The sequence below is a fragment of the Hyla sarda genome, chromosome 1, assembly GCF_029499605.1.
Source record: "Hyla sarda isolate aHylSar1 chromosome 1, aHylSar1.hap1, whole genome shotgun sequence".
NCBI classification, from domain to species: Eukaryota; Metazoa; Chordata; class Amphibia; order Anura; family Hylidae; genus Hyla; species Hyla sarda.
Window position 1 is genome coordinate 480,661,505 of NC_079189.1, and position 14,574 is coordinate 480,676,078.

Below are 14,574 nucleotides of genomic sequence, written 5' to 3' on the forward strand. Positions count from 1 at the left end.
TGGATTGTGGCAGAACTACAACTGCTTGCATTCCCTCACAGGGCATGCTGGGAGTTGTAGTTTTGAAACAGCTAGAGTTGCTTAAAAGCATAATTCCAAATATTCTGTCTCTTGCGATCCTTAGCTACAGTGTAGGAAGATGCAGCCCATGCTGGGTGGTACAGTGTCCAAGCAAACATAAGGAACCCAGCGAGTGCTATGCATGAGAGTTGATACAAATTGCAACATACTAATGAGCTGTAAGTGTCCACGGGACAGGCCTGATCGCCATAGCTGCCCCACTATCTTCCTGCCCCAGCCCTAAGCTTCACAGTCCCTTAGCTGTCCAAATAAGTTCTCCTAGCAATAAAATCTTGTTCATGCACAAAAAAAAATTAAAAAATTATATTATATTATATATATATATATATATATATATATATATATATATATGAGAACAGTAACTCAGTAGCTTCATTCACTGTTAAAGTAGCTAAGAAATTATTTTCTTTCCTGCTAGTAAGAGATTAGTTAAACTGAAGCGACAACAATGTTCTTACCACCGTCTTTATTTTTCAATTATAATCCCTGTTCCAGTAATTCTGACAACCTACCTGACCACCACTAAGACTGTCCAAAACCCACAACATCCACTGTGTGCACCAGAAGTCAGTCTCTCATACATGTCTGTAAGACTGATACTAAGCACCTTACAGGAGATAGTCTTTTGGTCCACACAGATGACACTGAGAAGTAGTGGTGGTGCTGGTAAAGCCACCAGCAAGAAAGTTAGCAGAACTGATTTAACTAATTTAAACTGCCAAAGGGGAGAAAAATAACTTTGTAAATGAATGGAAGGGTTAAAAGATTCAAGCAAAATTATTTACCAATACTCCTTTAATCCATCCAAATTTTACTACTCCCTTGCTATCAGCCACATGGTTGGTCACAGCATCTCCTGTTGGGGTTCCTTCTTCTCCATTGGCAAAACCATCTTCAAATGGTTCCTAAAGAAATAAGAATGATATGGAAATATATTAGTGAAAAAACATAGCTCACACACTTTCCTAAAATTGCACACAAAGGTAAATGTAGATTGGTGTGGTTTTTTTTTTTCTGAAAAGAAAAATCTAAAATAAAACCCGGCTTCCCATTTCATAAATGATCTAACCAGGTCTTTGCCCTTCCACAAAGGTGTACATGACATTTACTCCTGCAGCCATTCTTATTGTCCTAAAGCCTTTTAAATACAGAAGTCTAAAAAGAAAAATATATTAATAAATATCTATTTTTCTGTGAATACAGTTCCTTTCATTCTGCCACTGTAAAATAGTACATGTATCTCAAAAAACTTCTCAACATCAAAAATAAACAGCAAGATTACAACAGTAAATATATACCAGAGATATACACAATGAATGGCCAAGTCATCCTTTCTACTTTTTGTGAAAATTTTCACAAGCAAATTCGCACCAAACTCTACACAATTATTTGTACCGAAAAAACTCGAATATAAGCTGACCCGAATATAAGCCGAGGCCCCTAATTTCACCCCAAAAACCCAGGAAAAGTTATTGACTCGACTATAAGCCTAGGGCGGGAAATACATTATCCAGACCCAGTCATCATCCAGACCCCCCCCCCCCCCCGTCATCATCCAGACCCCCCCCCCCGTCATCATCACAGTCTGTCAATCCCTTCATCAGTGGTATTCCACCTGCGGACCTCCAGATGTTGCAAAACTACAACTTCCAGCAGGGACGATGCGCATGGACGATGTGCACGGACGTCCCTGTGCGTCATCGTCAAGGCAACGTCACTAGTCCGGGGCTGGCCCGGAGCAGAGAAGAGGGCCTCCCGGTGAAGATAGACAGCCCAGAACGACTAACCCTCCCCACGGACGGTCCCTGCAGCATAGATGGACGGGACCAGCTCACCCTTCCTTCCCACCGAGGGGAGGCGAGTAGAAAACTAAAGGGGGGTCTGGATGATGACGAAGGCCGCAGTGGTCTTCAACCTGCAGCCCTCCAGATGTTGTAGTTTTGAAACCACTGGAGGTCCGCAAGTTGAAGACCACTGCGGCCTTCGTCATCATCCAGACCCCCCCTTTAGTTCTCTACTCACCTCCCCTAGGTGGGAAGGAAGGGTGAGCTGGTCCGGGCCACCTATGCTGCAGGGACCGTCCGGTGGGGAGGGTTAGTAATTCCGGGCTGTCCATTTTCACCGGGGGGGCCTCTTCTCCGGGCTGGCCCCGGACTAGTGACGTTGCCTTGACAACAACGCACAGGGACGTTCATGCGCGTCCCTGTGCGTCGTCGTCAAGGCAACGCTACTAGTCCGGGGCAGGCCCGGAGCGTGGAGAAGAGAGCCCCCCCCCCCCCCGGTGAAAATGGACAGCCCGGAATGACTAACCCTCTCCACCGGACGGTCCCTGCAGCATAGATGGCCCGGACCAGCTCACCCTTCCTTCCCACCGAGGGGAGATGAGTAAAAAACTAAAGGTGGGGGCTGGATGATGACGAAGGCCGCAGTGGTCCTCAACCTGCGGCCCTCCAGAGGTTTCAAAACTACAACTCCCAGCATGCCTGGAAAGCAAATGGCTGTCCGGGCATGCTGGGAGTTGTAGTTTTGCAACATCTGGAAAACTCGGTTTATACTCGAGTATATACGGTAGATGTGTTTTCTAGTTATTCTGGTGGAAAATGTCTGCAAAAAAAATCCAATCACTGTGGACTTACCCTAAGGTCAGTTTTAGAGAAGTGAAAATTATTTTTGCATCTTTATAATGGCCCTTATTCCTAATTAAGAGTCTTACGCCCAAGAATAGAAGACTCATAGATCCTTCTGATGCTGTAAGGTCTGGTCATTAGACCCAGGACTTGCAGCCATAACACAGACAAAAATGCAGCCACGCTACACTTGAATGACATTGTTAGTCATGCCTTGGCTGCAAAATAAAAATAAAAAATTGCTGGTAGATCTCAGTTGCAGAATGCTGGCAAAGTCCAACGAGCTTTCTGTTGTATCAGGTCAGGGGTCGGAACGCCCACAATCATTAGATTTAACAATGCCTTTATTATTGATCTCATTTCAATGCAAGATTGCTGTCATAATGACTTATGAACAATATTGATATGTAGTCCTATCCTCAAAGTAAGATGTAAGATGTAGGTGTTTGGACTGCGGAGCTTTTTGGTCTACTAACTCTCCTAACAGCTGGTGTATCCACTCTTGTCACTGAAAGCTAGCTGAACCATAGATTATTACCATACCATACAAGAATATCTTGAATGTTTGGTATGAACAATGCAATGGAAAACTACTGGTACTACTGGTACAAAAACAAAAGAACGTATACTTGCCTTTCTACCTGTACAGCATTTCATTGAGCTAACTAAAGAACCAATGCTTTGCATGCTTTTCTATGTAAACACGCAAATACATCAATTATGTATAATATACAGAATATGATACTCCAAGTATACCCAACTAGAGGTCGATTTACTACTCCACGAGCCCACGTGACTTAATTTACAGCGCGGTAAAAAAAAACCTTCACAGAAATTAGCAAGAAAAGACAAAAAGGTGCCAGCTGTATTTTAAGGTTCCTCCTAACATGATGCTGTCTGGGTATCGTGTCCACCAGATCTGCAAAAAGGTGTTATTTGCTAAACATTTGAACCACTAAAAAAAATAAAAAAACTTATTTATATATTAATAATAATACTTTTGTGGAAGAGACATAACAGTCATTAGTAGACTCCACAGCCTGTAAGGCTATGTTCACACTTCGGAATGTCCGCACGGAAAGTTTCAGTGCCTACATTACGCATATTGCGGTCCTTTGCAAAAACATGCCGGCACTAGGACCGCACAGGAATTCGCCATCTCATTGATGGCTATGCATTCAGTGCAGAGTGGGCAGAAAGAATGAACATGTTCACTTTTTCTGAGGACACAGGAAATGGGATTTCCATGCTGGAAACATCTGGCATGGAAATTTTGCTGTGTGCACAGCGCAGCAGAATCCCGTTGAATTCAAGGGGACTCTGCTGCAACAGAATCTCCGTGCCAAATTCAGCACGAAAATTCCGATGTGAACGTGGCCTTAAAGGGGTACTCCGGTGGGAAACACTTTTTTTTTAATCAACTGGTGCCAGAAAGTTAAACACATTTGTAAATTACGTCTAAAATCTTAATCCTTCTAGTACTTATTAGCTGCTGAATACTAAAGAGTAAATTATTTTCTTTTTGGAACACCGTGCTCTCTGCTGACATCACAAGCACAGTGCTCTCTGCTGACATCTCTGTCCATTTTACTAATTGTCCTGAGCAGCATATGTTTGATATGGGGATTTTTTCCTACTATGGACAGTTCTTAAAATGGACAGAAATGTCAGCAGAGAGCACTGTGCTCGTGTTGTCAGCAGAGAGCTCTGTGTTCCAAAAAGAAAATAATTTCCTCTGAAGTATTCAGCAGCTAATAAGTACTGGAAGGATTAAGATTTTTTTAGTAGAAGTAATTTTCAAATCTGTTTAACTTTCTGGCACCAGTTGATTTAAAAAAAAAAAAAAAGTTTTCCACCGGAGTACCCTTTAAAGTCACTGGGTGTGCTGCAGTATACATGAGAATCCATTCATGTCAGTGTTCCCAAGTTCTCTCGAGTTGTGGAAGGTCTGGAGATTCATCACTTTCAGGGATCAGCAATTTGTTACCACTTCTTCTATCAGACATATGAAAGGATTGAAACATGTAGCAAAATAGTTAGGTTAGGTATTGGGCTATAGAGAAAACAGGTTTCAGTGTCCAAGTTTTTCATTGACTTCACTACTTTCTGTTATATAGACAGACTGATCAAGAAGACCCTGTGTTTATACTAAATTACAGAACAAACGCCAGCCAAAGGGTATTTTTGGCTTATCTGCTCCCATCTAGCTCTTCCAGATATTTATGTAGCGAGCCTCTCCTATGTTTCATTCATTCTTTGGAGTGATTTCATCAATCATTCTGTAGCGGATGAGATGACTCAGATCACCCATTTGTCCCATCACAGGTCCTTGGAACAACAGTTGGACAGTATATCAGTGTTATTTATATCATTTGCTCACTTAAGTGCAAAGCGATTTATAGCTAGACATGCTGCCAACATCCGGTTTATAAGGACCCTAAACTGCAATATAGGAGCTAAATATACCAGAACATACCCTGTACAGTAGTAGTAATAAGGTATACAAGGCCTGTATAGAAATTACCCTCCAAGTGTCTGCTGGCTGTTTCTTTATGAGGAACTTCTTTTCTTTTTGGAACACAGTGCTCTCTGCTGATATCATGAGCACAGTGCTCGCTGCTGATATCATGAGCACAGTTCTGTCCATTTTAGGAACTGTCCAGAGCATCATATGTTTGCTGTGGGGATTTTCCCCTACTCTGGACAGTTCTTAAAATGGACAGGGATGTCAGCAGAGAGCACTGTGGTCGTGATGTCAGCAGAGAGCCATGTGTTCCAAAAAGAAAAGAATTTCCTCTGTAGTATTCAGCACCTGATAAGTACTGGAAGGATTAACATTTTTTAATAGAAGTGATTTACAAATCTGTTTAACTTTCTGGCACCAGCTTTTTTTAGTGGTGTGTGTGTGTGTATATATATATATGGACAGAGGTGTTGTTGTGATGTGAGCTAATAAGTTTACAATTTTTTCCCCCAATTTTTGGAGTGCTGCGCCATCGCTTTTTCTATATTGGATAGGCTTAGATCAGGTCTGGGACGCTTGGACACTACATGGATTTGGATGAGTAGTGCTGTAGTATATATATATTTTTTTTTTTATAAATAAATTTGTGTGTGTATATATATATATATATATATATATATATATATATATATATATATACACATACATATACACATATACACACACACACACACACACATATACATACACACACACACACACACACAGCATGATGTGCTTTAAAAAAAAACTGCACACAAAGAAATTTAATGAAAAAACCTGAAAAAAAACAACACAAAGAAGGAGCATGGTTAGGGAGGAAAAAAAAGGCCAAAAACCAAGAAAAATGCAACATAACACACTGCCTTTTTAAAGAAACTTCTAGACTAATAACTCTCCATTAAAGTAAACTTCCAAAACTTGTCAAGCAAGTGCCAGGAGAAGAGCTTGGGCCTAAAGGCACTAGTGCTGACGGGAACTAAGACCATTCATAAACAATGTTCTGCACAGTCAGCATATGCTAATACTACAAAATGCTGAATCCATAAACGGAAACATACCTAAGATATTTATGCAATGTACTGATGATTTACTGTTTGCTGTAATGTCTTCATCTAACCCTCTTTGGTACAAAGTATTTATAGCATTCATGACGCTATAATAATAAAGAGTTTGTCGTGTCATTTATAACTGAAAGCATGACCCTGAATCACCAGATTAACAAGAAACTTGACCTAAATTCTGGCCAAATATCTCCTAATTCTTCCTTTGGCATTATTACTGCTATTCAGGACTCAGTGAATAGTAGCCATCATTGCTCACACATACATGTGCTACTTTATAGGTACAAGCACACGGTATTAAATTCCATCAGCTCTCAATTACCAGTATAAGGCTATCCTTTCTGAATGAACGTGTGATTCCATACTACAAAACCACTGCTAGATCATATTCACACACACCGGATACGCTGCAGATTTAAAGTTAGAAAATCCGCAATTCATTTTTGACTGCTTTATAATGCCTGCAACTTCGGATTTTACAACTATCGATGTGCAATTTTGAATCTGGTGTGTGTGAAAAAACCTTAAAGGGGTACTCCAACTGGTGCAATAAAGTTAAACAGATTTGTAAGTTACTTCTATTTAAAAATCTTAATTCTTCCAGTACTTATCAGCTGCTGTATGCTCTACAGGAAGTTCTTTATGTGAAGTAATTTACAAATCTGTTCAACTTTCTGGGACCAGTTAATAAAATAAAAATAATTTTTTAATAGTTTTCCACCGGAGTACCCTTTTAAGGAGGTGTATTTCCCAGGCAATCCCAAAAAAGCTAAATTGGATCTAGGAGCCAGGAAAGTAAAGAAAAAGCTAGGATTTTTTTTTAAACAACCAGATGGATTTTTCAGTTCTTGCACAGAGCAATGTAATTTTTACCAGTACCACATATATGTAGTACTGACTTTGTGATCACTTTTCATGACCTTTTTTTCTGTGATAGGATCAAAAACAAAAATCTGCGACTTTGGTATTTGGAATTGACCATTAGGGATCAGGAAGGTGATAATTTAATAGTTTGGACTATTCCGCACATGACAAATATGTAAACTATATTTTTACGTTTTTTTTTTTATGGGGTGATATGGATATTTTTAAAACCATTTTTTTGTTATTACACTTTTTTGCCCACTTTTATAAACCATAGTTCAGATGCTAATATCGATCAATGTAATGCTATTGTATTACATTGATCTAGGAGATTGGCACACTATTGCTACAGTCTGCCGTAGGATGTATCAACATTGTAGAGAAAGGTTGGGTGGTTGGGGACCTGATGAGATCACTAAGTATGAGTGCCATAACTGTTAAAGGGGTACTCCGGTGGAAGAGATTTTTATTTTAATTTTTTTAAATCAACTGGTGCCAGAAAGATAAACAGATTTGTAAATTACATCTATTTAAAAATTTTAATCCTTCCAGTACTTATCAGCCACTGTATGCTCCACAGGAAGTTCTTTAAATGAATTAATTTACAAAATATGTTTAACTTTCTGGCACCAGTTGATTTAAAAAATAAAAAAAAAATTCCACTGGAGAACCCTTTAACCCCTTCACGACCACAAACGTAAATGTACATCCTGGTGGGGGAAGTACTTCGCGCACCAGGACTTAAATTTACGTTGTGTACATGACCGCAAGCATCGGAGCGGTGCTCGCGTTATGCACTGCAGGTCCTGGCTGCTATCAGCAGCCTGGGACCCACCTGTAATGGCTGACATCAGCGATCGCGGCAATGCGCACTGTCTCCTGGGGTCTTCTGCTCTGGTCTGAGATTGAGCAGACCAGAACAGAAGATAGCCGATAATACTGATCAGTGTGTTATAAAAAAAAAAAAAAAGTACAGATCACGGCGCAAAAAATTAGCCCTCATACTGCCTCATAAAGGGAAAAATGAAAAAAGTTATAGGTGGTCAAAATAGGGCGATTTTAAACACTGATTTTGTACAAAAAGTTTGAGATTTTTTTTAAAGCAGTATGTAACCATGGGTATCACTTTAATCACACTGACCCACAGAATAAAGAAAACGTAATTTTTACCATAAAGTGTACAGTGTGAAAATGAAACCCTCCAAAATTAGCAAAATTGAGGATTTCATTTAAACTTCCTCCCTAAAAATTTTTTTGGGGGTTCGCCGTACATTTTATGGAAAAATTAGAGGTGTCATTACAAAGTACAATTGCTCGCGCAAAGAACAAACCCTTATATGGGTCTGTAGATGGAAATATAAAAAAAGTTATCGATTTTAGAAGGCGAAAAAAAAAAAAAAAAAGAAATTAGCCTGGTCCTGAAGGTGAAAATGGGCTTGGTCCTTAAGGGGTTAAGTCTTTGACATTGGAGTGATCTCCAATGTCTGTCATAACTGGCTGGAGTCAGTTGCATATGGCTGCTGCTACCTGTCTGGTATGGTGCATTATGTACATAATGGGTCAGGAATGGGGGATTTTCCTAGCCAGCAGTATGCTGTGATTCCGTCATACTGACAACGGGAAAGGCTCTGGTACCAGGCCCTTGTCTGGGCAAAAAACGGTGGCTCCCTGCAACATTCTGCCCTTGCTGCAGCCTCTGCCGTTTAATCTACTCCTCGGAAATCCAATGGAAACGCAAGCAGTTCTCTGGGCTCTTGTCCTTTTACACATGATGTAGGTGCGGTGTCTGGATCACATGACACTAGAAGGAAGAATAGAGGAAAGGTGAAAACGTCCATATTGGATGGAGGAGGAGCGCCTGCTGTCATCCGGGCTGTTGGCCATGCCGCTGGCTTCCATATATTTTTGTGTTTAACTGCGAGCATACACAGGGCTGACAAAAACCTAGGCGACCTGATGTCTGGGATTTGTCAAGCTCTGCTATAAACTAATCAATGAAAAACTTTAATTTAGGCTTCAGTATAACCATGGTGTCCATGTGGTCATTCTCTGGCCGCATCATTGCCCCCCTTAGTCATTTTTTTATTACACCCTGCCTGAGCAGATATATAAAATACAAGCAGCCAGCGAACCAGAACTGAAATGAATTGCATATCCTCTAGCAAAAACAACATTATTTACTTTGGATGTCAAGAGACTGACTATGACATGGCTGAGAAAACAGCTGTCTTCTACAGGAAGGAACAATAACCATCCAATTTGTATCCTAAATCGCAGGGTAAACTGTTGAGAATTTTCTGGACAGTCTGATAATTATACAAGGATCATTGAAATGGTTCCCACTATGTTTCTGGAAATTAAATTAGGTTAAAAACAATAAATAAATAAAAAGGGAAAACAGACCACGTACAATGAAATATGAGAAATGGAGCAGCATGAAAGCACATTGCTACTAATATAAGGATACATATCTAAGATATAAAGCCCCCAGACATCCTGCTTTAGTATAACCATATTAAACTCCAGGAAGAGGAATCCTTCCCAATAACAGAATGATGGTAACCAAGATATAGCGCACAAAGCCTTTCCAATGCAGCTAGTTTATACAGGATTCCTTATGAGACATTCAGAACCATGAGGATAATAGAAATACCTTCAAGTTAAAACAGAGACATCCCAAGGCCATAATGATCTTAGAAGACCAGGAAGGTCCTGTTGGTCTTCCCTACAATTTATAATGCAAAGGTTTTAGTCACTATTGGTCAGCCCAATAAAGTCAGTGGGCCTGCTGTGGTATATAACCTGGCATATCTGGGCAGAGATACTGACATGTGAATGATCCCTAAAGTTCAGAATTTAGATAAAAATAGATTTATTGTTTAAAGGGGTTCTCCGGTGCTTACACATCTTATCCCCTAAACAAAGGATAGGGTATAAGATGCCTGATCGGGGGGTCCCGCCGCTGGAGACCCCTGTGATCTTGCACTCCGCACCCCGTTATAATCAGTCCCCAGAGCAAGTTTGCTTAGAAAACAAATAATTCTGAAAATGGGCTCTCCTCCAGATCATTTCATTGGTAGTAAATGACAAAATCTCATCCAGGCAAGCACAGGAATTGAAATAAAGATTAAACAGTTTTAGAGGATTATGAAATATAATTCAAAATTTTATGCTTTAATTCCCCAACATTGTGCTGATCAGGGAGAAAGAAAGGAAATGAACAGTTAACAACATAAAACATTTAAAAGGGGTACTCCAGGATTTTGATTTATTTGATTATGCTACAGGGGCTGTAAAGTTAGTGTAGTTCATAATATAGTGTCTGTACCTGTGTGTGACGGTTTTCTCACAATTCTTATGTGATTTTCACTCCAATATTTGTTTTTAACAGAATACAAAATGACTGCTGTCTCAGATTTTTCCCAGGTTGAAATGCGGCCGAGACCTGACTCACTAGTCAGCTGATGACAGGGAGCCTGTCTGCTTCAATGGGTGGAGGGATCGCTTGGGGGGAGAGAGATGAATCTGCAACTAATGCAACAGCTGTAGGCACCCTGATTGAAAACCGCAGGTCTTTATGAATGGATGCAGCTCATTTATGTTTCAATGGGTGGGGTGGCTGATGTGTGGGAGAGAGGAAAATGGAATTGTGGGATTTGTAGTCAAAAAAAGAAAAGTCAGACAGGAAATACCAGTTCACAAACAGTTAGCCACAGTATTATGGTAATCTCACAACATAGCCATTTAGCCCCAAGACAAGTGCAGATCCTCCCTAAGAATGTCCATTTCTGTCTGCCAGGAACATACTAAATCACCTTATGGTGGATTACCCCTTTAATGTCCCTGTCAGGCTAATATGCCCTAGTAAGACAAGTAAACATTCACCTTAATCAAAAAGCCCCCTGTAGGGAAACACAGAAACTGTTGTGTAAAGTTTAGTTTTTTTGTTTTGTTTTTTGATTTTTTACTACTTTGCTTTATTAAAGGGGTTATCCAGGAAAAAAAACTTTTTTTTATATATCAACTGCTCTCTGATGACACATGTCTCGGGAACCGCCCAGTTTAGAAGAGGTTTGCTATGGGGATTTGCTTCTAAACTGGGCGGTTCCCGAGACACGTGTCATCAGAGAGCACTTAGACAGAAAAGAACAACCTTAATTTCAGAAGCTCATAAGTAATGAAAGGATTAAGATTTTTTAATAGAAGTAATTTACAAGTTTGTTTAACTTTCTGGAGCCAGTTGATATATGAAAAAAAGTTTTTTCCTGGATAACCCCTTTAAGCAAAATGTATTCCTAAAAAGTATGGACTTAAAATGCTTAGACCAAAAAAATTTCTCATGTAGGGCACAAAATATCTACAGTACTCCACACATGATATACACTGTCAGAGTTAGTGGGATACACTGTCAACATTATCAAAGTAAGCCAGAATAAGAAAAAATGTATACACTCCTTTCTGGCTCATTGTTGTGGAGAGTCCAGAGGTGACCTTCCCCCCCTCCCCCACCAACCTCCAATGGCGTACATATAACCAGGTAGGCCAGATTTATAGGGGTCGCCTTAAAAAAAAAGGGACAAAAAGTACACCGAAGCACAAAACACAAAAAAGAGTTAAAAAAAGGAGGCTATTCAATGTATTTTCCTTTAACCCATTTTGGCCTGCTCGCCTTCAAAAAGTCATAACTCTTATATTTTCATCCACAGACTAGTATGAAGGCAACTAGTAGATTGTGCAACCAGTTGTCCGTTATAATGCAATCACTCACTTTACCATAAAATGTATGGCACAACCAAAAAAATACTATTTGTGTGGGAAAATTAATTTTGGAAGGTTTTGTTTTCAGGCCGTACAATTTACGGTAAAACTGTCATGTGTTCTTTATTCTTTGGGTCAATACAATTAATATTATACCCACGATATCATACTTTTCTATTACTGTTGCGCTAAAAAAAAAAAAAAAATGTTTTTATATATATATTAATATATATATATATATATATATATATATATATTCGCAAACTTATTAACCAAATTAGTAAGTTTAAAATCCCTCTATTTTGAAGACCTATAACATTCATTTTTCTGTATCAACGGCGGTATGAGGGCTAATTTTTTGCGCCATGATCTGTACTTTTTATTGATACCATATTTGCATACATAAAACTTTTAATACATTTTTTATAAATTTTTTTGGGGATAAAATGTTATAAAAAACCAGCAATTTTTAACCTTTTTTTTACGTTCATGCCGTTCACCGTACGGTATCATTAATATTATATGTTACGTACTCGGCGATACCAAATATGTTTATAAAAAATGTTTTTATTTATTTTATACTTTTGGGGGGTGAAATGCGGAAAATGGAACAATTTACATTTTTATTGGGGGAGGGGGATTTTAATTTTTTTTTTTTTTATTATTTCTTTTTACTTTTATTTTTACACTTTAATAGTCCCCCATAGGGGACTATTTATAGCAATCATTCGATTGCTAATACTGTTCAGTGCTATGGGCACACCTTCTGATCTGGTCTGCTCGATCTCAGACCAGAGCAGAAGACCCGTGGAAGGCAGCTGAGGCAGGTGAGGGGACCTCCATCTGCCGTTCTGGATGAGCGCTGCTGGTGATACGATCATCCATTTTAGTGACCACTGCGCGGCAGATGCCGTGAACTGGATTGATCACGGAATCTGAGGGGTTAAAGGAGGACATCAGCGCGATCGGGGATGTTGGCCATTTCCGCCGGGTCCCTAGCTGCTATCAGCAGCCGGGACCGGCCAAACATGACCCGAGCATCGCTCCGATGTTCGCGGTTATGTATAGGACGTAAATGTACGTCCTGGTGCGTTAAGTACCACCTCACCAGGACGTACATTTTATTTTATTTTTTTATTTTTTAACAACTGGTGCCAGAAAGTTAAACAGATTTGTCAATTACTTCTATTAAAAAAATATGAATCCTTCTAGTACTTATCACCTGCTGTATGCTCCAGAGGAAGTTGTTCTTTTCAGTATGATCACAGTGTTCTCTGCTGACACCTCTGTCCATGTCAGGAACTGTCCAGAGTAGGAGCAAATTCCCATAGCAAACCTCTCCTGCTCTGGACAGCTCCTGACATGGACAGAAGTGTCACCAGAGAGCACTGTGGTCAGACAGAATAGAACAACTCAACTTCCTTTGTAGTATACAGCAGCTGATAAGAACTGGAATAGTTAAGATTTTTTATAGAAGTAATTTACAAATGTGTTTAACTTTCTGGCACCAGTTCATTTGAAAAAAAAAATTGTTTTCCACTAACCCCTTTAGAGAAAAGCTTTCAGCCTGTTGACCCACACTAAACCCTATACAGTGGGTTATAGTGTTGGCAAACAGGAGTCCAATGAGAGGTCACTTACTAAAATACGTCCAGTAGATCCTGAAATATGCCCCCTTGAATTGCGTGCTAGAAGCAGGGCCCCACCAGCTCAATTTGCATATTCATGGTCTGAGACTCAACATTATGACATGGAGTCGCTGGTCATATGAGCACTCTTCTCTCTGCATAGAGCGCATGTGTCTACTGAGCGCTCACATGACCAGCGACTCCACGTCGCTAGGAAACGGACTCACAGACATGAATATGTAAACTGAGCCGGCGGGGCCCCGCCTCTAGCGCAAAATTTACATAATTTAGCAGAGGATCTTCTGGGGGACATACCTCAGGACCTACTGGACATATTTTAGTAAGTGACACCTCGTTGGACTCCTGTTCACCTACACTATAACTCAGTGTATTGGGTTTAGTGTGGGTGAACAGGCTGACCGTTTTCCTTTAATAAAAATATACCTGGCTTGCACTGTGCCTTCATATGTTCACAGAATACCACTGCGATTCTAACTATCCTCAGGCTGTAAATGTTCTATTTGTTACAGTAACACAAAATGACATTGAACCAGAATGGAGAGAAACCATATCTAAATCAATCCTCCATATAGGCTTTAGTTCAAAATTCACCATAACCTAACACTGTAGTCATGTTAATAAAACATGTCATGGAAACTGCTTCATCATTGAAAGTTGCTCATGGTCTATAGCGGGGGTTTCCCCAACCAGTGTGCCTTCACCAACAGCTGTCCGGGCATGCTGGTAGTTGTAGTTTTGTAACAGCTGGAGGCACACTGGTCTACAGTATACAAAAGTAATGCACACACATGACACTGACTATAAATGCACAGGAGCTAGTCAGGTGCACACTCTACACTGTAGAGGATGCTGGCAGCAGGGGTCATCCAATAGGAAGTTTAAGTGTCATGCTCTGATAACATGCCGCTTCCTATTGGTCTGGAGAAATAAAACCTGGATGTCAGCCATTTTGGTTTTGCTTTGTTCTTTTTCTAGAGTACAGGTAACAATTGTGGAGAGCATCTCCAACTCTCAATACCATCATAGTT

The 14,574-nt window shown here is 39.9% G+C and overlaps 1 protein-coding gene across 2 annotated transcripts in view; it reads right to left on the reverse strand.

Moving 5' to 3' along the window:
* Positions 1-14,574, reverse strand: part of SLC12A2 (solute carrier family 12 member 2) — a 137,854-nt gene that overhangs the window by 81,394 nt on the left and 41,886 nt on the right. For both annotated transcript variants that reach the window (XM_056537297.1, XM_056537298.1), the window contains one exon: positions 867-986. In XM_056537297.1, coding sequence (XP_056393272.1) covers positions 867-986 — 120 coding nt within the window. The remainder of the gene's footprint in view (positions 1-866; positions 987-14,574) is intronic.